This window comes from Barbus barbus, assembly GCF_936440315.1.
Source record: "Barbus barbus genome assembly, chromosome: 43".
Lineage (NCBI taxonomy): Eukaryota > Metazoa > Chordata > Actinopteri > Cypriniformes > Cyprinidae > Barbus > Barbus barbus.
Window position 1 is genome coordinate 11,686,503 of NC_136721.1, and position 27,643 is coordinate 11,714,145.

General features: G+C 38.2%; 1 protein-coding gene across 2 annotated transcripts in view; it reads left to right on the forward strand.

Moving 5' to 3' along the window:
- LOC306862831 (ankyrin repeat and KH domain-containing protein 1-like) overlaps positions 1-27,643 on the forward strand; it is a 57,913-nt gene that overhangs the window by 9,325 nt on the left and 20,945 nt on the right. Inside the window, exons 2-6 of one of the 2 annotated variants that reach the window (XM_079405845.1) lie at positions 12,900-13,053; positions 24,343-24,499; positions 24,780-24,942; positions 26,223-26,370; positions 26,553-26,786. In XM_079405845.1, coding sequence (XP_079261971.1) covers positions 12,900-13,053; positions 24,343-24,499; positions 24,780-24,942; positions 26,223-26,370; positions 26,553-26,786 — 856 coding nt within the window. The remainder of the gene's footprint in view (positions 1-12,899; positions 13,054-24,342; positions 24,500-24,779; positions 24,943-26,222; positions 26,371-26,552; positions 26,787-27,643) is intronic. The other variant, XM_079405846.1, reaches the window with a different exon arrangement.

A 27,643-nucleotide genomic window follows, 5' to 3' on the forward strand; every position in this document is an offset into this window, starting at 1 on the left:
GGTCTAGCCAATAGCATATAGCACCTACTTGGGAGGCGGGTATAAACATGGTAAAGCCCCTTCTGATTGGTCAAATTTGGACAACCTATGCATGCAACAAATGCTTGGCACATAAAATAAATTTTAATTATCGCAACTCTCTGCGATACGGATATCGCATATACTATTATCGCGATAACGATAATTTTGCGATATATCGTGCAGCCCTAGTCATGTACATCATATGCTCTGTTTACATGCAGCAAGTGCTTACAACTGGTTTATTTAAGCATGCTTGTCTTTTTTTTCTTTTTATATTTGCACTTCAAAATCAAAGTAATCCTTTTGGGCACGTCAGGCATTGTTTGAGCACTTTCAGATGTCACGTTGGCTTTGACGGTTTCTGTGGCTTACCACAGGAACAATTAAAAACTCATACAAGGTTACTGTGCTATATATTGGTCTGAAAGGAATGAGTGACATTTTAGTATTTATTTTGATGTATGAAAGTTTCACATCAATGCAAAAGAAAATTGTATAACATGGAGTATTTATTCTGAGTCTCATCAGTATTTAAATGATTAATATTAGCACAGTGAACTTTATCTACCCTAATATGAGCAATGACCAAAGTTGTATATGGTCATGTACCAACATGTAGCATGATCTGAGCTCTGCACAGATCTCACAGATCTGGACAAATTAAGATTATTATAAAGATTAAAAATATACAATAGTTAATCACAAAACAAAGTATTGTAAATTTGCATTGTTTACATTTATGTAAACAATGCAAATTTTTTAAACAAATAATTTTTTAAACAAATAAATACTTTTATTCAGCGAAGATGCATTAAAATTGCTCAAAAGTGACAGACTTTTATAATGGCTTAATCAAAAATATTAAGCAATATTTTCAAAATTTCTTGATCACGAAATTAGCATATCAGAATGATTTCTGAAAGGCCATGTGAAACCGAAGACTGAAAGGCTACTGAAAAATGGACCTTCATCAAAGCAAAATAAACAAAAAATTAAAATAAGCAACTGTTTAAATTGTAGTAATATTTCACTATTACTATTCTTGCTGTTCTTTTTGGGGTTTTTTTTGTCAAATAAATGCAGCTTTTTGGCCATACACTCTTAGAAGAAAAGGTTCTATATACACTCGCGCGCTTTTAAGTGGTCACTCGCAAGGCTGACTGAAATGCGCCGCTGTGCAGACGGGACAAAACTGATCAGTGCATAGATACACGTTCAATGCTGCTTATGTCAAAGATCATTTTATGCATCTGTTTGGAGGGATGAGTTATAAGAATAGCCTTTTAGAATCTAAATGAAACACTGAAACGCGATATGAGCATGTTGCGTGTCAATAAAAGAGCTGCAGGGCATTTTACATGACATATGATAACTAGAACTTGCAATCATGTTAGTGTGCTGATCAAATAGAAGACTAGCATGTACCTATTAATAAATGGATCAAACTGTCCAGATTGCTATACACTGCTAGAACACATGCAGGGATCAACACTAAGGATTTTTTTCTACTGGCCCGGTCAAATTTTTACTTGCCTTGCCAACATTTTCACTGGCCCTGACACAAAAAAAATAAAATAGTTGCTGTTATCATTGTTTTTTATCTCTACTATAATAAATGAGCTTATACGACACATTTAATCATGAATTGATCAAAAAAAAAGTGCAAGGTTTGATTTATATTAGACTGTATAATTATTCAATTGTAAATCTGAAGCAAAAACAGAATGACCTGACTTTAGCTTTATGAAATTATGCTACATGAAACATCTGCATGCATGACACAGAAACAGCAGGCGGGCTGAATGAGACGCAGTTTGAATGAGGGCTGAATGAGACGCTTATACACCAACTCCTTGGTTACCGCTGTAAACCGAGCAGCGCTGCGCGTATTAATACTAATTGAAATGCATTATATGGAGAATTAAAAGAAAACGCCATTTCAAAAAACAGACAGTTCCCCTCAGAAACATTCATATAAAATTCAATATTTGGATTTTCTTCCTATATTTCGTGCATTGTGTGAACAGTGATCTTGATCTGACTGTTTCCTCTTTGCGTTCGTCTTCAGCGTCTCTGGCCTCTGTAAACGGACGTTTGCAGACTAATTATAATAATGACGTAACATTTCCACACAAATGGCATTTGGGAAAATGATTGCAGTGCAATGTGTGTGCAAGCACGGGACAGAGAGAGTCTGAAATAAAACAAAATATGTCCGGTCGATCGGTGCGTCTGTACTCCAGTGTATAAATTAGACTAATCATTGTTAAAGCTACAAAGTTACTTGCCAAGATGGGTATTTTGATATTTTTTTATGTATTTGCCCGTTCAGGCGGCTCGCGCGTGTCAAAGACCCAGCTGTCTGTGCGCGCGCTGTTCACACAGAACAGAACACAGCGAGTGAGTACTAATGAATGGAGTTGTCTTTCACGCAGAAATGCTTTTTAATCGCTTGAATTTAAATTAAATTAAATTAACTAATTAATATTAAGTTAACAAGGCTTTAACACATGCAAATGATCAAATGTTGTGACGACGCTGCAGTGGCCCGATCGGGCAAGTGACAAATCCGTCTACTGTCCCGATCGTCTTTCACACTGGCCCCAGGCCATCGGGCAGTCCTTATTGTCGAGCCCTGCACATGTAACCTATTTCTACCTGATCAGTTTGTTGGTATAGTAATAGGTTGATTCAGTGCAGATGTAAATGAAGTTTATTTTTTTGGAATAAAGGTGTGTCAAAGTAAAATGGAAAAAAGCACAAATATAATGTAGTATAATAATTTTAAATAGCCTAATGTTTAAACACGCATAAAAAACATTGTTTAGCCCAAAGAACCCTTTTGTTCCAAAAAGGGTTCTTTCTCCTTATATAAAACCTTTTTGGCATAAAGCGTTCTTTGGAGTTTAGTAAAGAACCCTAGGGTTCTATATAGAACCTCAAAGAACCTTTTTTTCTAAGAGTGTACTTGCCTAACAGGGCCAAAAATCCAATAATTTCCAATAACACAATCTACAAAGAGCAAATTAGTGTAGTGTTGTAAACAAGCAGAGATGGTGATAAAACTTGCATGATTCATTAAGATATTCTCCTCCCAAAAATGTTGCGTCTGAAGGCCTTTCCACACTGAGCGTGAAAAAGCGAAACGAATATCGGATGGATTCCTAGGTTGCTTCCATATAGGCCGCGACCAAAAAATTACTGTGAGGATTTACTAAAGACATACAGCAAAACATCAGCAATTAAAAGGCAGGGACAGTTATTCTTGTGCCTAACCTTATTGGAATATTAATTTGTAGGAGTTTCCCTTTCAAGGCTGTTTTTTGCGCGATGCGAAAAAGCGAGGCGAATCGCCGACGAAAGGTGCTTTCATACCGAGCGCGAAATGATTGTTTGCCTTCTAATTCACGCCTGCACGCTAGGTGGCACCGACCAACAATGCATTTTTCCTCAGATATGCATCTCGTGTATGGATTTAACATTGTCCACTGCTCGATATACAGCATTAAATGCAAAAATGCAAATGTTTCTTTCGAACCAGTCCGACGAATCTTTTCAGTTTTGCAAAGTGAAAACACGGGCCGTCCAATAAGATTTGAGCATTACATCACGTGGCCAGAGCAACTGCTGTTACCCAATAGGTCATTTTTCTACCATGACACATGAAAGCAAATAGACACATGATTATAACGATATGCAGCTAATGGTGTTTTTATAATAAAGGATGTTGATGACATACAAAGGGTCTGCCTATTATAATCAAAATCAACTATAGATCACAATCGGAAGTTATTACAAGCACTCCATGATGGTTTAAAGTGACTTTTAAACAAATAGGATATTCTTGTATGCATTTAAAGATGTTTGTGTTTCTGGTGTATAACCAAACTTCATCTTAATTTAATGCTGTATATCGAGCAGTGGACAATGTTAAATCCATACACGAGATGCATATCTGAGGAAAAATGCATTGTTGGTCGGTGCCACCTAGCGTGCAGGCGTGAATTAGAAGGCAAACAATCATTTCGCGCTCGGTATGAAAGCACCTTTCGTCTGCGATTCGCCTCGCTTTTTCGCATCGCGCAAAAAACAGCCTTGAAAGGGAAACTCCTACAAATTAATATTCCAATAAGGTTAGGCACAAGAATAACTGTCCCTGCCTTTTAATTGCTGATGTTTTGCTGTATGTCTTTAGTAAATCCTCACAGTAATTTTTTTTAATGCCAAAAGAGGGTTTGTGCCGGTGCAGTCTGTTAGTAAATCTGGCCCTTAGTGAGCTTTGAAATGGACTTTGTTCAAACAATCCTTCCGACCACAAACTTTTGAGCGTCTGTGTATTTCTGTCCATCTTGGTCTGTGACCGTCATGGGATCGGAGTTCAATTTAGCTGAGTTGGACCTGGCTGAACTTTTGATGTCCCTCATATTACCAGTGTATAAGATTTAAAGGTACATTGTTAGGAGATGCTTTGACACTAGTCTGTATTTATATTATTCTTACTGGTGGGAAAATCTTGCAGCATATTAATCTATTTCACAAATAAGGGGAATGGTCATGGATTTTAAGCTTTCCTTTTGTCTTTAAAAATTTTAGTATACTTGTACTTTCAGAAAATGCTTCTCATGGCTTTGGAGATCACCGTGCTGGTCTGGTCTTCTCAGGCTTAAACGTCACCGAGCTCCTGCCTATGCTGACAAGCAGCCCAGTTCCTCCCAGTAACCCACAGTGTGGGTCGCCCTGCCTAGTGGGTGTTAAAGAAGGTGTGTGAAGGTCAAGGGCAAAAGGGAGAGAAGGAGGGGGAAACGCGCTGATCAGCTCATCTTAATGCTTACAGTAATTCCATACAGGCTCAGGGCCTAAATAGCACGCAGCTCTTTCTCCCAGCTACGTTTTAGAGGGAGGGTGGTGTTCCTAATGGCTGATGTGAACTTTGCAACTAGTGCCCTCATTTGTGTTAATTACCTTTTCATGTTCAAGGGGACACACCAGGGCTGCTGTTGTTATTGTTATAATAGCTTGTGTTATAGACATTTTAACACTTAACTCGTTTTGTGAATCTTATTGCGAGTGATATGTTCATCTGTGTGTGTGTGTTCGTGTGTGTTCAGGGCTCCAGACTGCCACCAAATGGTTGCATTTTGTGACTTTAAAAAAAAAAAAATTTCTGCCTGTGTGACTAAATTTTGTGTAAAAACTGAAAGCATAACAAACCCGTGCTACTCGTTTGAACTGCGCAGCGCTTGGAGCGTAGAGCCTGGTTTATACTTGCCGCGTCAGCAGGAGCGCCAAGGTGCACACAGCAAACGACGGATGGTTTTGAAGCGAAAGCAAAGTAAAAGACATCATCTTAAACCAGAGAAGGTTTCTTGTGGGAAAAAACATGCAAGCACTGTCACCGACAGCAAGTTTAGTTTTACTTTTATTTTTGTTTTCATTTTGAAAAGCTTATCTTTGCTGTTTACCTCACATTAAGGCTTTTTTTTTCTGTGTTTGGTAAACGTTCTGTAATCTATTAGTCGGTATATAATACAGCATGTAGTGTATGCCATGCATCATCTTATTTGTTTTTGTTAAAGGTCCCATGGCATGAAAATTTCACTTTGAGGTTTTTTAACATTAATATGAGTTCCCCTAGTCTGGCTATGGTCCCCCAGTGGCTAGAAATAGCGATAGGTGTAAACCGAGCCCTGGGTATCCTGCCTCGCCTTTGAGAAAATGAAAGCTCAGATGGCCTGATCTGGAATCTTCCCCTTATGTTGTCATACGGGGAAAGGTTACCTCCCCTTTCTCTGCTTTGCCCGCCCATGAGAAAATGAGCTACGACCGTGCAAGGCGAGCGCAATATTTTTTTCCTCGAGAGACATCATGGCTTGCAAACGAGCGAAGCACTTTTTTGCGTCTGAGTAATATTGCGCATATTAACAGACAAATTGTTCATATTTAAAAGTCCAAACAGTCAGTAAGCAACAAGTGCTTGTAAACGCTGTTTTGTAAATGATTTATTGATGAGTCTGCTGCTTTAAGGAAAACTGAAAGCGTTGCTTCTCTGCCGCTCGCTGCTCAGAACAGACGCCGAGAGAGGCGACACTGCGCTGGGAGAGAGACCTCACGCTCACGAGGCAGTACTGGAGACATCTTCCAACTGAATGATGAGGTGTTTTCATTAAGTCGCTAGGTTTGTTAGTATGTACTAGGGGTGGCACGGTACACAGATGTCACGGTTCGGTACGTACCTCGGTTCGGGGGTCACGGTTCGATACAATTTCGGTACAACAGGGAAAAAAAAGACATTTACTTTGCTCAGTTTTTTTTATTTTGATGTGAAAATGCTAAATATTATTACATGTTATATATATAAAATCTGTTTTGTTTTCATTGTGAGTGTACACAAATAAAAGCAGACCTTTAACTACAAGCAACAGCACAAATAAAAATACAATAGAGTAAAGATACAAATAAAATAATCAGTGATTTTCAGGGGGTTTTTTAGGTACAGAAATTGAAGTACGATTAAAGTAATCAAAGGTAAAACAGCATTGCATATTTGACTGTATAAATTAAAGATTACTCTTTATTAAAGTTACAAAAGCGATTCAATCAAGAGCAGTGAGTGATTTCTTTGTTGTTGCTGTTTATTTAATATTAACTGTCACTTTAAGAGAAAGCACTGATACTGTACGCCCAGCCGGCTATGTCTGCTATAGGATACTTACCAAGACGGGCATTTTGACAGAATTTTGTGTGAATTTATCCATTAAAACACAATACTTCAGAGAGAGCTTCATATTTGTGCGCGTTCTGAGGCGCAGGTTTGTGCGCTTCTGATGAGCGCACGCACAAATCTTCTCACTGCGCGCGCGAGCTCGCGTCCTCTGGCTCTTAAATATTTGAGCTGGCAAAGCTTACATGACTTTAGTCTAAACACCGACATCAACGTGTGCTGTTCAGGTCTCACCTGTGCGCGCGCTATCAGCACCCGGGTGATGACGGAATAAATGCTCATATTCCAGCATACGGCACTCGCAAGAATGATTTGTCCACTTTTTTTTTTTTTTTCTCATCGCTGTTGTTATAATGTACTGGGAAGCCAGAATGCGCATCCATTAACAGAAACATACATTAGCCGAACCCTATTTGTTTTACGTGTTATTTATAACAAACCACATGCGTTGTCAGAATTCAGTTGAACCGCGGTACTAGCGCGTGCCGAACCGTGTGTGGAGAACCGTGCGGTTCGGTTTTTTTCCGCGAACCGTGCCACCCCTAGTATGTACCCGTTATGGGAAAAAAGCCGCCTAAAGGGTCTGGAAGTTACTAAATATTGTTCTAAAGTCGCGCTCGTGTGTGTGTGAGACGCGGGAGCTGATGGCAGCGGGAGGTGGATATTGTTGCGGTCCGCCCAGGTAAAGTCTATGTGTTGGAAACAGACCGTACCCAGACACAATATTTTAAACTAACCATTCGGAGACGTCCTGCTGTAGCCGCTGAGTTGCAAATTCTTCATCTGGTGCTTCTCCATCCGGATCAGATTCTGGGTCAAACTGAAAAGCTTGAGCGACTGCGTGTCTACGAGCCATTGCGATACATCCACTGTCAACATTAGCGCATGGTACCGTGGCCGCAAGCTGCAGGCCACACACCCACCCTCCACCTTGCCCCGCCTCTCTCCTCATCATTAGCATTTAAAGCTACAGACACAGAAATGGCTCGTCCTAAGGAAAGCTCATTTTGGGACTGGCTCATAGTGGCTGAAATTCTGCACCAAGGCTGAATTTCGGGAACGAGACTTATGATACAGTACTAGGGACTTAGTACCTTAGGCCTATATAAAAGCATCCAAAAAACAGCATGTCATGGGACCTTTAAAGCTACAGTCCGTAAGTTTTGCCTCTTTGTTGCCATCTGTTTGAAAACGTTGAATTGCAGCTTGTGTGGAATTATTTTGCTTGCGTGGGCTGTGCTCCGGCACGGCTTCAGCACAGATTAATCTAATGTTTTAAGGTGAATTTGTAGCTGTCAGTGACCGCATCGGTGTGGATTTTTACTGCACTTTGCAATCACAGATTCTAGCCTATGTCTTGGATAGGGCTGTAATCAACCAAAGAAAATCTTGGTCGACTGAAGTCCTGAAACTTTCGACTAAAAATCGACTAAAAATGACGTTGTGGAGAAAAAAAAACGTACGTTACATTAATTAGATACGCACTGTGCTCAGTACTTGGTAGCCTTGTTGTCTGCCTAAATTAATTATAAATAAACATAAAAAACTAATAGGCTATTTGCAGTATATTAAATCGTTTTTGGCCTAATTATTTTGCACTGAAATGAGTCTGACACACGAGTCTGTCGTCTCTGACAGCGGTGCATCACGTGTACCTGCACAATATCATAGCCTGTGATTTCTGAAAACAGTACTATGTTGTCAACTAGTGATATCACAAGAACTTTTGAGGAATGTGCAACATAATTTAGAAAATTATTTTTGTCATATGTTATAAGTATAACTGTCAGACACTATCATTTCAGCCGCTCTGCGCAGCTCGCACAGAGCGAGGCTGAACATAAGAGCTCAGCTTCGCGGCTGAGACACGAATAGACTTAAAGCTTTTACTCTTAATAAACACAAAAGGCGCGTCCACTTTAATAAAAAAAGAATATTTATTAAACAAAAGAGCAGAAACCAAATAAAGTGCATAACTGAAAAATAAAGCATCTTAGGCTCAAAACTAACACAAACAGTGGGCACAGCGCAATTGCGCAATATTGTGAGAACTGAGAACTGATCGCGCACTGTGTGAGAACTGAGAAAGTGGAGCACTTCTATCAGAGTGATTCCGCCTATCGCGCCTTCACTAACTTTAAGTTAATCAACAACGAATTGTGACTCCTGGGAAAAACGGGATGTCTGGTCACCCTATCCCTATAACCATTCAGTTGCTGAGGCCATTGTTTCAGATCGCTAGTTTGCGTTTTGGTAGCGTATCCGCCCACTGCGGCTGCCATACTGTGAGATATACAAACGCCCCTCATCTGATTGCGATCCAGAGACAGGGACGCACATTTTAAAAGACAAGACAGTCAACTTAGCCTATAGGATGTATTTTGAATGTCCGGTAGTCCTCAAATAACATTTTAGTCCCGTCTCGTCTCGTTAACGAAGACGCGCATACATTTCGTCATAGTTTTTATCATCAGATATTAATTTTATCTCGTCACCTTCTCATCTTAGTCACAGAAAAAAAGTTCGTTAACGAATATTTTTCGTCGTCCTCTTCGTTAACGAAATTAACACTGGTTCTTTGGAAGGAGACAGCTTCTTGTTTTTACACTAGCTTGTTATTAAATAAATAATATTCAGCATCAAACCTTCTAAAGCCTACTTATCTGTCTCTCTTCTCCAGTGGGTTGGGCTAATCCAAAAAAAGTGAAAACAATGGGGGTGTTCTGAAAACAGACTGTTACCTGTGAAACAGGGGTGCTCTGAAAACACCCCCATTAGCAATTAGTGCTTTCCACCTGATGAAATGAGCGCGGCCAAACTGATGAAATGAGCGCGGCAAAAAATCGACCAATCAGATTTTTGGTCGAACCAGACCATATCGACCAATTAATCGACTAATCGACTGGGACGTTACAGCCCTAGTCTTGGAATATATGACCCAAATAAGAATTTTCACTGTATGTTGCCATCTGAACAAGTAAACCACCTTTTGTTCTGCCCAACTGAGGAAAAAAGTAGTGCGATTCATTACCATAAATCGCACTACCAATGGTGATTTAATCTAAAGATGGGTTAGCTCATATCACATCAAACCGTGCGAAGTATTATTGTTATACTTTCTCAAATTATTAATGTTAACAACATCAGCATTGCGTGACTGTGTATAGTGTGTATTAGCATGTAGATTTAAATTTCTGTACAGACTAATCTAATTTCATATTAAGAAATTCTTTAATCCAAAAAGCAAACTATGCTCCCTTTGAACTGGTTCTCTTTAAAATACAAATCTTGTGTAATTCCAGGCTATCTGTAATCAGAAGCACATTTAAAGTTGGAATATAATTTAATTTCATTCACATGTGTTTCATAAACAAATAATCCTTTCTGGATTACAATCCGCCATCAAAATGATCACTGACAAGTAGGGGTGGGCGATATGGGAAAATATCATATCACAATTTTTTTTAGAAATATCACGATTCACGATTTTATCACGATTCTTTGTCATGTTAGTTTTACTATTTCGGTTTTACAAGTTGTCTGAGCATTACAGCCAAACTAGAAAGACAAAGATGCATGGCAGATATTTAGGCCAAAGTGGGTGAAGATAAAAAATCTTTGTCATTATTTTATCTTTCTTATTAAAAAATAAGAACAAAGATACACATTACAAATACACATAATATACAAATAAAACAAACCGTGCTTTATTTTCAGGTACAATAGGTGTATTTAGCAGGAGCATTCAATGAAATTGAATGAACAAATATAAAAATAAAACACTACATAGACTGATTCCTAAAGCAACTGTATTAATGTTTTTCAGTCAAGAATGAGTGATTTTTCTCCTTGCGTTTTGTTTTGTTAACGTTAAATGAATAGTTCCCCCCAAAACTAAAGTCATCTGTCGGTCAATTCTGTCATAATGTTTTATTTTTATACCATCATTTACTCAAAAGTAGTTTTAAACCTGAATGAGTTTCTTTCTTCTGCTGAACATAAATGCTATTTTGAAGAAAGTGGAAAACCAAACAGTTGCTGATCCTCAGTGACTTCCATAGGATTTTTCTTTCCTATCAAAGTCAATGTGGACCAGCAACTGTTTGGTTACCCTCATTCTTCAAAATATCTTCTTTTGGGTTCAGCACAAGAAATTAATAGAGGTTTGGGACAACATGTGAGTGAGTAAATAATGACAGAAATTAAGTTTTAGGGGTGAACTATCCCTTTAATGACAGTCGACAGCATGTTTAGTGTCCTGTCCCTTTAAGAGCTGCATGCACGCATCTAATATACGGGCACGCATCCGTTTCTCTCAACTATTTACTTTCATTTTAGAGATAACCAACTGAGTCTGTATGTAAACCTTGTGTGTTTTGACAGTATTAGCGCAAAAGATAAGTTAGTTGAGTAATCAGGCGCTGTTGGAAAGGCTTTTTAGTGCGCGCGCTTCAGGTGTATGCGCTCAGAAAAAGCGCACGTCAGACCAGCGCACGAATGAAACATTTAACCAGCAAGGCTTGTCTGCAAATAATGCACTTTTGCGATCGCGAATAATCCTGTCAGGGTAACTCTACTGCTGTATGTCGTGTTGTACAGTAGAGAGACTGAGGCGCCAGAACTGTATTTGACATAATGTGTGCTGTAGCACGATACTACGATATTTCTTCAAAAGCAGATCGTGGAGACATTTTTATCGTACACGATCAAAAATCGTCATATCGCACACCCCTACTGACAAGCTACACAATATCGCGTTCATTATCGAGGCGATTCATCTGCGATAATCACGGAACTGGCTGTACAGACGAGATGCACATGATCATCGCGTTTGATATATCGCCCAGCCCTAACTCAGTCTTTTCTCAGCAAATGTTGATTAGGGATGGGTCACGATTTTCGAATATTCGGTTAGTTGATTTAATAGAATATTGAATAGGTTGTGCGGTTTTTATTTTTTTGGACAACAATTCTTCATGTTTTCGGTGCTGATGTGGTGGTGACACATTCAGAGGATGGCACTGCCAATAACACACCTAAAAGCTGTCACAGACAACAGAAGAACACCACATTGTCTCACGCTTTAATCATCAACTTTTTTTCAGACAGCTGATTTCCTTAATCTAGCGCTAGCAGTGGCCCGTCTGAGACAAAATTAACTCGGGCCGAAGGTAGATACATACAACTACACCGAATGTGGAGCTTTCAACTGAGATTGGCCCACAGAGAAAAAGCCGTCTGTCAGTCAGAAGTGTTTTAAAGAGTCGGCACGGCTCTGGCCCATTATCTTCTCACCGATGCAGAGACTGAGCCGACAGTGCCGCATTTCAGCCAGAATCGGCCCAAATGTGCTTGCTATCTGGGATGTTCATGCTCATTTTTGATGTCCTAGCCTTATGAGCAGTTGATTTTTGCTAATCGATGGACTATTATGTTAATAAGTGTCATACATTCGGTGATATTATATTAATGTTTGAGCATTTTACAATCATTATATAACCAAGAGTCAAGATAGCCTATTCCCTAATGAATTAAACAGTTTTTTTTAACATGCTTGAAAGAGTGAATGGTCTCTCTCCCTCTCTATTTCTCTGTTTATGGGTGTGTAACGTTAGTGTACTGTAGCCTGTGCGTGCATGCAGGGGAGGTGTGCGATTTTCGAATAATACTACGCGAATAATACTAAATGCCAAGTTGATTATGCCAATTAATCAGATTTAAATGCATGTGATGTTGTTCATTCAACTGGAAGTCTTGAAAAGTGTCTTTAGTTTGTGTTTCTTTGCTAGAAACAATTGCTTTGTGTCAGTGAGGTTATGACTGTACTTTGTATCCACTGGTCATTGCAGGATCATTATGAGGCTCTTGTTTCGTTTCAGCACTTCCTGATGTATGGCATTGTCACACTGTGGCGTCGCTGTGTTCACTGGAGCAAACCATATTAATTTTTCACAAGTCAGGCCATAGTCTGCAGATTCTAACAGACACGAGTATTGCCCAGTATATTCAAGAAACTTGTTCTGTCTTCAGATTAATTGAAATTGCATTTAAGTTAATTTTAATGTATAGAAAAGTGTGCAAGACCAGTTCCTTTGCTCTTTTTCATGTGTGGTAAATAATATGAGCACAGTTGCTGACATTGTATCTTTCCATGCAGGTGGAATCGTTCATACTAGACCAGGAGGATCTGGATAACCCTGTACTAAAGACCGCTTCAGAGCTGCTCCTATCCAGCGCAGCAGACGGAGCTGACCTCAGAACAGTAGACCCAGAAACACAGGCCCGGCTCGAGGCATTACTAGAAGCAGCAGGTACATCCTCCGGCCGACCCTGATGTGATCGCATTAAGCCTAATGATTTATCCTGTGTCTCTGCATGCATGTGCTCACAACTTCTGTTTGTGTTTATTCAACGTCTCCACAGTGCTGAGCATGAGGCGCGCTTTCAGTTTCTGTGTTTTAGACTTTAGTGCAAAGATTTGCTTTTTTTGAATATTTGCTACAAATTGCTTTTTGTTGGAATTTGTTTCCACAAAATCCCCACAGAATCGTAAATATTCTGTGTAACTAACTAAACAACTAACATATAAATCCATATAAATGGCCCACCCTGTACTTTGCGTGAACATTTGGGTGGCATTACGCAAATATTTCTATTGACGTAGGCGTGTTTAAATGTGCCGTTTGAGGGGGGTGTGGACGAGTCTTAACTTTTAGAAAGAATATCTCTTTGCTTTGAGACTTTAGTCTTTGCAACTTTAGGGATCTCATCTATGCACAAACTGCTTGTAACACTTCAAAGAGAAAGGAAAACTTGAAATCGCATCATATGACCCCTTTTAAAAGGATACATTTTCTGCCTGGTGTTTTAGTTAATTGTTGTAATCTGGCAACCATGCACACATTCACTCTACATGTTTATCAGTCACATTTTCATCATGTTGTATAATCGTTACACTAAGTTTTCGTTGACTAAAATGCTATAATGCTCAGACATTTAATTGACTAAAACTTGACTAAACAAAAACGGGTCAAGGTTGACTAAATATGATAAAGTAAATTTGACAGGACTAGGACAAAATAAAAAAAAAGCCATTATTCCAGTCTTAAGTGTCACATGATCCTTCAGAAACTATGCTGATTTGCTGCTCAAGAATTAAATAATTTTCCTGACCTCAAACTTTTGAATGGTGTATATTAATTTTTTTTGTATGTATAAAGTATTATAATGATTTCCTTTTGCACATTGTTTTAAAAGAGGGCATTGGTTTAAGATGAATATCCAATTAATTAAGGAAATAATTTTTCATTTATTTGCGAGTTGTAGCCATAATACTAAAAAAGCAGTTCTTTTTAAAAGCTACATAGCCAAGTATTAATTTGTTTCTCTTACATGTGACATTTATTATGAACAGAAACAAAGTGCTGTATCTGGGTCTCTCGACTAAAGAGTTCACGATTACAGTATATATAGATCTACTACTGATTGAGCAGCGCGGGCAGTTTGAGTTCACACGCAGAAATATCTGTATTCGGAGAGTTAGCGCTTAATATAGCTGGGCAAATCCTTAAAACCTGTTTATTTTTACATGCTTTACATCCTGTAGCGTTTCTAGTCCTTATGGCCCAGAGCGAGCTTGCGTTGCATGTGATTGCTGACAATGTAATTTTGGGGCCCTTGAGATGTTGACATGCCCTGATATTTGTTCAGCTACTTATACTATTGACTAACATGTATTTTTTTTGTATTCAGCACAAACTATGCTACAATAATATGGGACCAAGGTGGATGTACATGTTTGCATTTGTTAGAAAAAAATATTATGCGTGGTTAGTAAGTTTTGGGGGAAAAAAAGTAGCTGAAATAAGGCATAAAAGCCACACTAAATCGTCCTGAATAAGACTTTTGTGTAATCAGTCTTCTAGGCTAGAATATTTACTTCACAATTATGTGAAAATCATTCAGCTTACTCATTCACAGAAAACAGTATATTGATTTAAATTTTTAAAGACATGTTTTGTGATAGAAAGCGTATATGCGAGGGAGTGGTAATGTCCTTGAATATTAAGTGATTCTCACCTGAGAGACAAAGGGCCCTCCCCTAAAGCTGCTAATGGCCCATCAGTGTGACTGTGACTGAGGCAGGTAAGACAGAGAGTGTGAGGAGACTGAAAAAATGGGGTTTTTAAATTATTTGTATTTTATTTACAACACAGTATAATCAAAACATACATAATGAAGGTCAAAGACACATTATTGTGCACTGATCTAACCACAGAGATGTGAACAGACTTTGAGTCGTTCCTGCAACAGATTCTGTTCAACAACATTTACTTATTTCCATGGATTCAAGAAGAAAAAAACATAATCAGTAGTCAAGGATCTTGTTTTACCATAGAATATCAGTGTAGTTGACCATCTGATGTTGGTACAGCGCTCTCAGAGGAAAACATCTTGAAGAAAGTAATCAGGATTCATCTGTGGTTCAGGTACCTGATTCAATAAATACAAACAACCAAAAACATTTGTGAGCATAGACTCATGCATGCTTTGTACTATCGTACACAAAAAAAATACATTTTATATCTGAGAAACTAATTATTATTGTTTAGTATGTTATTAAAATCTATTTTTGAACAGAGTAGGCTAAATAATAAACATGTTGTAAACATACTTAGACTCGTAGCATTCATCATGTTACAATGTACTCTCATATTACTTTTATTGTTTTATATAGAGCATGAAAACAACAGTTTGGGGAAAAAAAACCCAAAAAAACAACTGATTGTGTAGTCATATAGCCTAGTATGCATGATTTTATAGCAGCTGTTATGATTCTGCAGCATAGACTCACGTATGCTGTGAACCACAAAAGGATGTACTTTGTACTATAAAAAACATTTTATATCTGAGAAACTATTTATTATTGTTTAGCACTTTATTTAAATCTATTTTTTGAACAGAGAAGACTATTAATAATAAACATGTTGTAAACATACTTAGACTCGTAGCATTCATCATGTTACAATATACTCTCATATTATTGTTTTATATAGGGCAAGAAAACATCATCGTGCCGTAAGAAATTGAAATACAATGAATTGTCCATCATATTCAAACACTGTAGTCTGGAATTACAGTTTGGGAAAACAACTATGATTTTGCAGTCATATAGTCTAGTATGTATGATTTTATAGAAGCTGTTATGATTCTGCAGCCATAGACTCACGTATGCTGTGAACTACAAAAGGATAAAAAAAGTAAAGTCGTGACGTATTGTCAAGTATGGTGACCCATACTCGAAATTGGTGCTCTGCGTTTAACCCATCCAAGTGCACACACACAGCAGTGAGTAGTGAACAAATGCACACACACACACACACACACACACACACACACCCACACCGTGAACACACACCCGGAGCAGTGGGCAGCCATGCTGCGGCGCCCGGGGAGCAATTGGGGGTTCGGTGCCTTGCTCAAGGGCACCTCAGTCGTGGTATTGAGAGCGCTGGACATTCACTCCCCCCACCTACAATCCCTGCCGGCCGGGGACTCGTTGATGTACAAAGTACATCAGTAGCTGATGTACTTTGTACCATTAAAAAATTATATTTTATATCTGAGAAACTAATTATTGTTTAGCACGATATTAAATCTATTTGTGAACCTTAAACTAGAGATCGACCGATATATCGATTTACCGATATTTTTCCCGATATTTAAGCATTTTTCCATAATCGAATATCGGTTTTGTAATATCGGATTCCCCGATAAACACCGCCATCTTGTGGACGTTTTCAGAATTGCGCGCAGGATCGCAATTGCAGCGCATCTGAGGGGAGACGAGACAGCAACGGCGTGCAGGTACTTGATTTGCTGTAGTTAGTAAACTATTTAATATTACAGGCATTAATTCACAAATTAGATGTATTACATAAATGCCTGATATATAGTTTAAATGCAACTTGGCTCTAAGAAATATGATAAATAAGATACTCTGTCAAGCCCTGTCCCTATAAAGATAGGCTATAACTTTGCCTGAAATAACACAGCCATGAATTAGCACATGGTGGAAATAAAAGCGCTGAATTTAATTCTCTCTGTGGTCTATTAGTCTCGTGAAGTCGGAGTCACATAGATAATCCGTCGAGTCCTCTCCCAATAAAGACGTAACTTTGCATGAATTAAATAATACAGCCATGAATGATTGCATGTTGGAAAGAAAAGCATTGAATGTAATTCTCTCTCTGTTGTCTATATGCTCATCATTAGTCTCGTGAAGCCGCTTTCATATTGCAGTTCACTCAGCGGGTTGATGCTCAAGAAATGCTCAGCACGGCCACCGCATGTAACTTTTAACAAGATTCACTTTTTTGAAGCACCCTAAATTGTATTAACACTTACTATATAACCATTATTTCGTTTATAAACATCTAAATTAATACAACTCTATGGAAATTAATTATTTATTATCTCCGCGATCGATCGCAGTTTGAGTACCCTATAGTTCTGTGTAAATGCATAGATAAACCGCGCTGTCAGCAGCATAATTTAGAGCATGCCAGTTGAGAAATGCAATAAAATACAATGCTTGTTATATTCCAATATTCCAGAGAATATTATTCCGTGAATTAACATTATCCAGTGAATTATTCTTCACTCTTTATCCTATTATACAGCTTATAAACCTACTAAAACTGTAGTTAAAAATGAAGTTGATATGACTCCTTTCCTTTTATTTTCTCCATTTGAAAACATTAGACTTTCTATGTTAATTTTGCTTACTGCTAATATTAGTGTTGCTGCTAAAGCTTTTTATAAATAAAATGTTTTTTATTGTTGTAATACGAAGATTAAATTGAACATGACAGGGCTCTAGACTGCGACCAAAATGGTAATTGTTTGCGAGTTAAAATTTGACGTGGTCGCATTTGTACGAGTGCCAGGTCTGCGCTGCTCCAAAGCGTCTGCTTCATACAGCGCGCGCTGCAGAGCTGCTGCACATTATAGCAGGAGTCAGATTTCACTGATCACGTGAAGAGAGGTGCTTTCAGCCGAGCGCTTAGTGGGTAGAGCCTGGTTTATACTCGCCGCGTCAGCACGAGCGTGAAGGTGCGCGTCGCGGATGGAGCGCAACGGATGGATTTGTTTTCAAACTAAAGTAAAAGACCGCTTCTTAAACCAGAGAAGGTGAACGTGGTGGTATTCTTGTAGAAAAAACTCCTGTCAGCTACAGCCAGTTTAGTTTTACTTTTCTTTTTGTTTTCGTTTTGAGAAGCTTGTTATCTTTGCTGTTTACCTCAGGTTATGCTATGGAGGCTTTCCTTAATTAAAAAAATATATATATTAATATTTATCTGCTTCCTCAGAGTTTGCTAAACATTCTGTAATATACTAGGTATATAGTATACAGCATGTGATGTGTCCTGCCATGCCTCGTCTTATTCGTTTTTGTTGATAAATGTTATGTAAGAGTTTGTCATTGTCAACGTACTGTTTTATTGTTGCGCTTTTTAATTAAGAATAACAATGAATCCATCTTTTGTTTTAGTCTTAAAAAGTTAAAGGTGTATAGATATAAGCAAAACAGACAATGATCTTTTCTTGTAAAATGTGACACCAAGATCGCAAATTTGAAAGTAAAAAGCGCACGAAAAAAGAAATTCCTGTTCACAAAATTTAAATCACAAATAATACAGATGAAAAAGAACGAGTTGAATGTTGAAAACTTTCGTTACCATATAACTAGGGCTGCAGCTATCGATTCTTTTTGTAATCGATTAATCCAGCACTTAATCGATCGATTAATCGAGTAATCGGATAAAAACGTTTTTTGTGTTTTTAAACAACCAAAACAAATAATGCATAACGAAAATGATGTGGCTGTAAAATGATCAAGCATTTGGCTTTTATTTCTCAAAAAAATAAATATTTATTCAAACTTCAACATTTGAACAGTGCATGACTGAGCTGGGCGAACAAAGCTGTCCATACTCCGTTGTGAAGTGCTCCGTTGTGAAGTGCTGAGAGGGAGAAAAAGAGGAAAAGCAATTTAGCTTATTAAAATGCACAACAGGTTTCCCCATACACAAAAGAAATATGTTTTCACAATATATCTGAAATATATTTGCATTGTTGTTCACTTATATTTATCATTTTGAAATATATTCTGAAATATAACTAAAATATATTTATTGGGCCAATTTCGAATATTTGCATATATTCCAAAAAATATATTTCAGATATATTGTGAAAACATATTTCAAATATATTTATTTTGTGTATGGGTCATGCTGTAATCTAGTCCTGAAAGTATATAGTATGTTTCATCGTAAAAGCCATTCACAACTTTTTTGACAGTAAATTATTTCCATTGGTTAGTTACCCCACAGCTGTTAAATAATGTACGTTTATCATGTAAGGGATAAACCATGACGGCCAGTGCAATTCTATGAAAATATACCACACCTCCACGGCACGTCGTGACCGCATCACACATCACAACGTCGTGCGGTATATTTTCATTAAATTGCACTGGCCGTTGTGGTTTATCCCTTACATAATTAACGTACATTATTTAACAGCCTTCCTCTCGACTAGCAATCACATTGATTTAACGCTACATTGAATTTATTACCTTGTCTCGGGTGACGGTCCTCCGGTCTTTGAGTAGAGTGGATGCTTTGTTTAGATGCTGTAGCATGGACGACGTGCTGTTGTGGTATGCTAGCTCGATCTTGCAATATACACACACCACGGCGTTCTCTTTACTTTCCAATTTGAAATGATCCCAAACCTTGGACATTCTGTCGTTTTCTCTTGTTTGAGTCTTCTCTTTGCTCATTGTTACCGCTCCCATCTTCCATTTTGCTGCCCGCGCTCTCAAATCAAAACACCGCTAACGACTTGCGTCTCCTTCCGCTTTTTGGGTGACGTAAGCGCGTTGTGTCATACAAAAAAATAATAATTGCGAAAGAACGTGATGTGAGCTTTAAAATTATTTAAAAGAGGCTTCGAGGCAGAGGAATTTGCCTCGATAATTTTTTGTAATCGAGTTACTCGAGTTACTCGAGGAATCGTTGCAGCCCTACATATAACTATAAACTATGATAAAAGTTCATCAGCATGCATTGATTAATCAAATGTTGTAGCAAAAACAAAAAACAAATTGCAACCAAATTATGTGCTCGTGCGCAAAAGTGAGATCAGTGGGAAGAATGAGTCTAGAGCCCTGCGTGAAAGACTGCTAATTCTCAAAACATTTTTTGTTTAGATGACTGAAAGGAGGAAAAACCAAAGTGAAGTATGGACTTACTTCACGCAGTCATTTATTTACTTTATAACAGTAAATAAATATCGGTTCTGCATATCGGTTATCGGGCACATAGACATGCAAATAATTGGTATCGGTATCGGTTATAAAAAATCAATATCGGTCGATCACTACCTTAAACATTCTTAAGGCATCTTTACACAGCCGATTTAAGGCTGCTCTAAAGCGGATCTGTGTCTGCTCAGAATTCAGTGTAAAGACGCAATGCCGCATAAAAGCAGACCTAAAATACGCCGGGTCTGACCCACCTCAGTCCCTAGTATCAAAGGCGACGCAATGCTGTTTTGATTCAGTGTAAATGAAACGCGAAACAGTGCCGCTCTAAAGCAGCGTCGTTGTCATGACAACCCAAAGGACGCCTGTCAGTTCGAGCCAAAAACGCGTAAGCTAGCTCCATATCTTTTAGCTAACGTTAATAATAATAATAATAATAATGTCTACCAATAGGGGAAACAACTGGCCCGACAAAGAAGTAAAAGAGCTTATTTTAATAAGAGCAGAGGAAGAAATTAACCGGCAAATTGACGGAACCGTAAGAGACAGCAATGTGTACTGTACTATTGCTGAGAGACTTCGACTTTGCGGTGTGCAGAGAGATAAGAAGCAGGTTATGGCTAAGCTCAAAAGTCTGAAAAGTTTTTACCTAAAAACAAAAGACCACAACAACACGAGTGGAATGACTGCCAGCTCATTCGCTTATTATGATCTGTGTGATATATCTAGCTAACGCTAGTATCAATAATTTTATTTTGTTGTGTCTACGCCTGAGTGACTTTCTGGCTCTTCGAAACTAATTTCAGCCTCTTTTAATCGTGCGGCGATGTTCCCGATGCAGTAATTCATAATTTATTTTAAGTGTTTTTTCCAGTTGGAACAATTTTGTTAAGAAAAAGAAAATAACTGTCAATACCACAGAAGCTAACATTGTGACAAACGTCCAGCGCAAGATACACTGTAGCACGCGCAGGAAATTTAAATTTAATGTCGTTACATTTTAAAATGTTGTGTTTTTATTTATTTTGTGTTTATTTCGTTTTATATTATTTCTTCTTTTTTATATTTATTTAATTTTATAGCATTTGTTTTTAAAATTGTAGTTATTATAAAAGGTATATGTTTCCCACAATTTTAATTCCTGTGTAAATGCATTTATGCCGCTTCAGAACAGCATTAAACGGTCTGTGTAAATGCACATTTTCGTGGTTTTATGCCGCTTCAGGTTTGGTTTCAGTGCCGCCTTTGCTGTGTAAAGATGCCTTTAGATGCGTAGCATTCATCATGTTGTCGTTTGGGGAAAACCCAACTAAACGCGTTCAGGTTTGTCACAACACGCTAACTAATGCAAAAAAAAGAAGCATTTACTTATCAGATCGATCGATGTATCCTCTCATTCTGAGGTAAATCCAGCCTTTACTCAGCGCGTCTTCTTCCAGAAACGAGCAGCAGCAGAGATGAACGGAGTCTTGTGACTGTGTGTTTGTTGTTGGGCGTCTCCAAGCGCGTGCGCGTCACGTGGTTATTTATATGTGAACACGAGGGGGCGGGATCACATTAGAAATAATGAGTTAGACTGGACAGACTGAACATCGTGTCGGTTTCATACGGATTACTTTATCACAGAACATTTGTTTTCGGCAACACTTACTTCAGTTGAAAGCAGACACTTTAGGCTTTCTATAGATATAACTCTCATGTTTCTGTGTTGAGTATTTGCTGAGTTACACTTCATTTTAGTGACGCGTTACTATAAATATATCGCGGAGGAGAAGACCGAGAGCGCATCCTGTTTTTCTTTTTTCCCCAAAACCACAAAGTTTTGTTGTAATTGTGAGTGTACTGAAAAAAAAGTAGACCCTTAACAGTTTCGATTGATGTATAACACTTATTTGTGTGACCAAAATCAACAGAGCATTTTTAGTGTCTTTTGCACTTATCGTAAAAAAACCAAGTTCGTATCGCCGGCGATACAGCCGACCCCAAAGGGTTAATGATCTACGGCACTGTGTAAAGGGTCTTGAGAGGGCTAAGGGTCAGTGTCACATGGTTTGTGTGCAGAGCATTTCATAATGTTTTATAAACTGGGAAACTGGTGGCTGATGGTACTTGGCACCAAGTTTTGCCATGTTCTGTTGACCTAGTCTGTGCGTTATGCCATTGTGTGTGCTTGTTTGGGATGAGTTAGTTTGGGTGAGGCCCAGTATGTTAGTCCTGATTCTCTACACCGGCCTGCCCTGCCCCATGAGCGGATAGTTATCTCGCAGAGGAACCAAAGGGGAGATTAGTGACAACAATGAATTTCCATACAGCAGCAGCAGCCTCACTCATGACTCAGCATTGTCCTTTAGTACATTTGTGTACTGTCTGTATGTGTGTCTTCATTTGTGTCTATGAGCATCTCTGTTGTTTTCTCCATCTGTGCAGAGCTTGTGGACGACACATGTCTTTGGTCGTTTGTGTCTGTACACTGTCGTATTGTCTTTCACTTGATTGTGCACTCATGCTGTTCATAAGTTACCTACTGTTTACACACACTTTGTGTTTTCATTCCACCTGCACCGCACTATTGTGACTAAACACCTCCATGCCACGTGGTTTACCTGCTACCACGAGCATTATCTGATTTGCGTCATCCTACGGTTTCATAGTAAAGCAAATACTGCTCTTCCTGGTTGAGGTTAGGAGCAGGTATTTAATTATCACTTGGAATCTGAATACTGACACTGCCTAGAGGTCATTTGCTTTAAGATTGAGGCACTGTCTATGCTCAAATTCTGCAGATTTTGTGAACATCCAAGGTGGAATTGAAAACACAGCCTGCATTTCAATTTTGGGGTTTGGGAATGGTGCATAGTACACAAACATTAAGACATAAACAGCCCTTGTTTGAGGGACATCAGAGGTTGACCGGTTTATGCTGAAAACTTTTGAAACTGTAAGTAACAAAAAGACTTACTACTTTTTACAATTTGTTTTATACAATACACTATATAGTAGTGAAAAAAACTTGGCTGTTTCTAGATCTATCTATATTTCTGTCCTTTTCTTAAGTGACAGCATGCTAAAACAAATACTGATATATGGAAATGTGCGCGCATATGGACACATTCTCTCTTGTTCAAACACACTTGGTGCATCGAAGTAGTCTGTCGCCAAACAATTAAATTATGTATACACAGTTTCAAAGCTTTGGGGTCTGTTTAAAAAAAATTGTAATGTACAATTTAAAAAATATTGTATGAAACATTAATATTGTTATTTATAATTTAAATTAAACTGTTTTCATGTCATTTATATTTTAAATAATGCAATTTATTCCTGTTCCGTTTCTCCAGTCTTAAGTGCCACATGTTCCTTCAGAAATCATTCTTATATGCTTAAGAAACATTACTCAATGTTATAAAGCAGTTTTGCTGCTTAGCATTTTTTTGAGGAAACTGTGAAGCATTTTTTGCTGAATCAAGTTAATTTGACAGAAATCTGTTGTAAAATTATGTGTAAATGTCTTCTGATATCAGCTCAAACAGTTACAAATTGAAAAATATTACTGACCCCAAACGGTTTTGAACGGTAGTGTATTGTATCGTGAGGTAGCTGCCATTACCCTGACCTAGTTTATATAAACTTGCTGGTCGTCTCCTGTTTTCTCACAGCTCTCTGACACAGACTATTGATATAAGACCTCACACTTACTCAGACACACTTTTATGCAATCTTTCCTGCTCTTACAGGCACATGTGAGCCTACTTAACCCACATAAGTCTAAGTTTGTTGGGAATTTAAAAATTCCAGGTATTTTCCCAACTAATTATAGTTAGAAATAATGTTTTATGCACATTTCTATCATGTTGCATTTTGGACTGCTGTAGCCTCTATGCCATCACAGGCATACAGGGATATAGAAAGACTAAGGAATAACCCATTCTGTATGTATGTTTGACAAACTTAAGTTATTGGAATAATGACAGAAAATGCAATATCGGTCAACCTCTAGTAGCAATTTGATTAGCAGTTATTTGATAACCATCCTTTTTTCTTTCACTGGTCACCATCAGCATCATTTCTTTGAGCATTTACAGTGTTACGCCATTCTTAAACTCTGTAGGAGCTTTAAAATTTGAAGTTAAAATATGACTAAAACTGCATGGTGTGAAATGGCTAACTAGCTGTTGTATTTCCTGTGTGAGCGTGTTGGGCCTGTACTAACCATGGATGCGTTTGTTCTTGCTGGATGGCGTGTGGTGCTGGTGTGGGGTTGGCTCTACAGGCATTGGTAAACTCTCCACTGCCGATGGCAAAGCCTTTGCAGATCCAGAGGTGTTACGCCGCTTGACGTCGTCGGTGAGTTGTGCGCTGGACGAGGCTGCTGCCGCCCTCACCCGCATGAGGGCCGAAAACACGCTCAACGCCAGCCAGGCCGACAAGTAGGCATCTTTTCTCACGCACACATGATTTCTCCTCCTGTGTCCACACATCATGATGCAACATTCATGTTCAACCAGCAAGAATTACTTCATTAAGGCTAAAAGCTAAGCACTGTTAAATATGTGTTTTAATGATCACTGAATGTTTAAAGCAGGCTTGATATTTTGAAACCTCTGTAATTAGACACAAGCAGCTGTGTAAGTCTTCTTGCTCTTGCACGAGCCTACAGTTAGAGTAGTTAGCTTAGCTTCGCCTGCACAGTCGCAGTAATTGTAGTAGTCTGGTTATTTTTAGCCGTAGCCTGGCTGAGGCCTGCTCGGACGGCGACGTGAATGCAGTGCGGAAGCTGCTAGATGAGGGACGCAGCGTCAACGAACACACAGAGGAGGGCGAGAGCCTGCTGTGTCTGGCCTGCTCAGCTGGATACTATGAGCTCGCACAGGTACTGTGTACAGAGTCAAACACACTTCCAATCCTGAAGCTGATGACCAATACAACAACTCCTCACATGTATAAATAATAAATAAAAGTAAATTAAATAATTCAAATTAAATAAATAATTGAGATGTGAACGTTGTGTGTAATTTCTACACCTGAAGCGGCACTGAGCTGAATTAGGAAAAAGACCATTTTTAAAAACATTTTGGAAATTATTCCTATCTGCCGTTTCTCATTCAAACAGGTAGTAATATAGCAGTTTTCAGCTGTGTGATTTATTTATGTCATTGGAAAATATAAATTATATTACCACACAGCTCTCTATATGTGACCCTGGGCCACATAACCAGTCATATGTAGCTTGGGTATATTTGTAGCAATAGCAGCAATACATTGTATGGGTCAAAATATTTTTTTCTTTTATACCAAAAATCATTAGGATGTTAAGTATAGATCATGTTCCATGAAGATATTTTGAAAATTTCCTTGTGTAAATATTTCAAAACTTAATTTTTGATTAGTAATATGCATTGCTTTAAAGGGGATTTTCTCAGTATTCTGATTTTCTTTTTTTTTTTTTTTTTTTTGCACCCTCAGATTCCAGATTTTCATATAGTTGTATCTCGATGGAATGGAAAGCTTATTTATTCAGAAATATTTATTTAAAAAAACTGTGCATTATGACTGGTCAGGGTCACACATAGATATCAAACTTTATCTGTATACAGTATAGTATATAGCAAATCTCAACTGCTTGATTGCTTGTACCATTGCGAAATATGACTAAGGCAAAATATTAAAATGTTACAAACATTAACATTATGAAAAAAAAAAGTTATAACTATCATTATTCTGTAAAACTACTTTGAAACCGTATATTGTTAAAAGTGCTATACAAAAATGTACTTAACTAGTATATTATCAGGGCCAGCATCCTTAATATTGATACCTCAAATGTAAGGTTTTGTTTATAAATATTTTTAATTATTTCTAATATGTATGCATGTGCTTATATATGTATTTGCAGTTTTATGTTTAAGGTCATACGTATTAAAAAGCACATGCTTGTTAATTTGTGTAAGGATCTAGCTTCTTGATGCAACATCAGTATCTGGAGTATCCTTATTTCCAATCCAATTCGCCCATTTTTGATTGCAGTTGTTTATGGTGCTGCTAGTGGTGAAGAAATTACATGCTTTACCTTTAATTTTCAGTTTTAGTGTAAGCATGCTCTGTGGTTGTTTGGGAAAAAACATCTGTAGATATGAGTTTGACTGGTTGTAGGTCTTGCTGGCCATGCATGCTAACGTGGAAGACCGAGGGATCAAAGGAGACATCACGCCACTAATGGCTGCTGCAAGTGGTGGTTACGTCGACATAGTCAAACTGCTCCTAGTGCATGGAGCAGACGTTAACGCACAGTCCTCGACAGGTACAAGGTTTTTTTTTTTTTTTTTTTTAATTAAATAAAATGAAAACAACAGTATGAAATGAAAGTGCACTTAAATGGACCAAAAAGGGTAAAGTACATTTTTCACCCTTGTGCAAGCCAACAAACAAACCTTGTGCTTGCAAACACTCCTTGTTCATCCATTGTCTTCCCCTTTCTTGCAGGTAACACAGCCTTGACATATGCGTGTGCTGGAGGCTTCCTGGATGTAGTAAAGGTGTTGTTGAAGGAGGGTGCTAACATTGAAGATCACAACGAGAACGGTCACACTCCGCTAATGGAGGCTGCCAGTGCAGGCCATGTAGAGGTCGCTCGTGTGCTCCTGGAGTACGGCGCTGGAATCAACACACACTCCAATGAGTTTAAGGAGAGCGCGCTCACACTCGCTTGCTATAAAGGTGCGTCCCATTGTATCATAGAGTGTGTTGACATACACAAGATGATAATCAGAATATGGTATTATTCCGATTGAATATCTAAGTACAATGTTGCCAAAGCCAGATTAAAAGAACTTTTTTTTTTGTTTTTTTTTGGATATTGAATATGATAGTAGCTATATGGCTGTGTTAATCTGAATTTTGGGTCTTGTATAAAGCTTTTTACAGAATTTCAACTGTAATTGAACATTCCTGTACACTTGCACAGTGAAAGTGTGAATATGGCTATATTAAATACCGACAGAAGAGAATTTTACCAAATTGCATTGTAATAAATAGCTAGTATTTTCAATAGAGAATAACTTTAATAGATGAAAAACTTGCATATTGTAGTTTATTTAAAATATGCTTTTTACATGAACATAACTGTTCAAAGGTTTGAGGGCAGTATGATTTTTTTTCTGTAAAGAAATTTTTATTCAGCAATAGGGCTGGGTATCGAGTTCGATACTTTTTAGGCACCGACCGAATTGCCTCGATACCACCGAGTATCGAAAAACGTCTTGTCGTTCGGTACCAAATTTCGATACCTAAGGGGTTAATCTCATCACCGTCAGTGAGCCAATAATCCTGCAGCACTAGATGTGTTTGACTAGAAGCGGCGTGGCGCTGATTGATCAGTGTTTGACCTCCGCGAGAGCGTTTCTAAAGCACACGGAGCAGTCCGCTCTCTATATGGCGCGTTTTGTTTACTAAACACAGACTGAAGCTCGCGTCACGTGACGCTCGCGGTGATTTCAGCGTCTGCCGCCTAACTAAATGAGGACATAAACACATGAACAACATCTCCAGAACTGCTGTGAGAGTCAATTAATGAG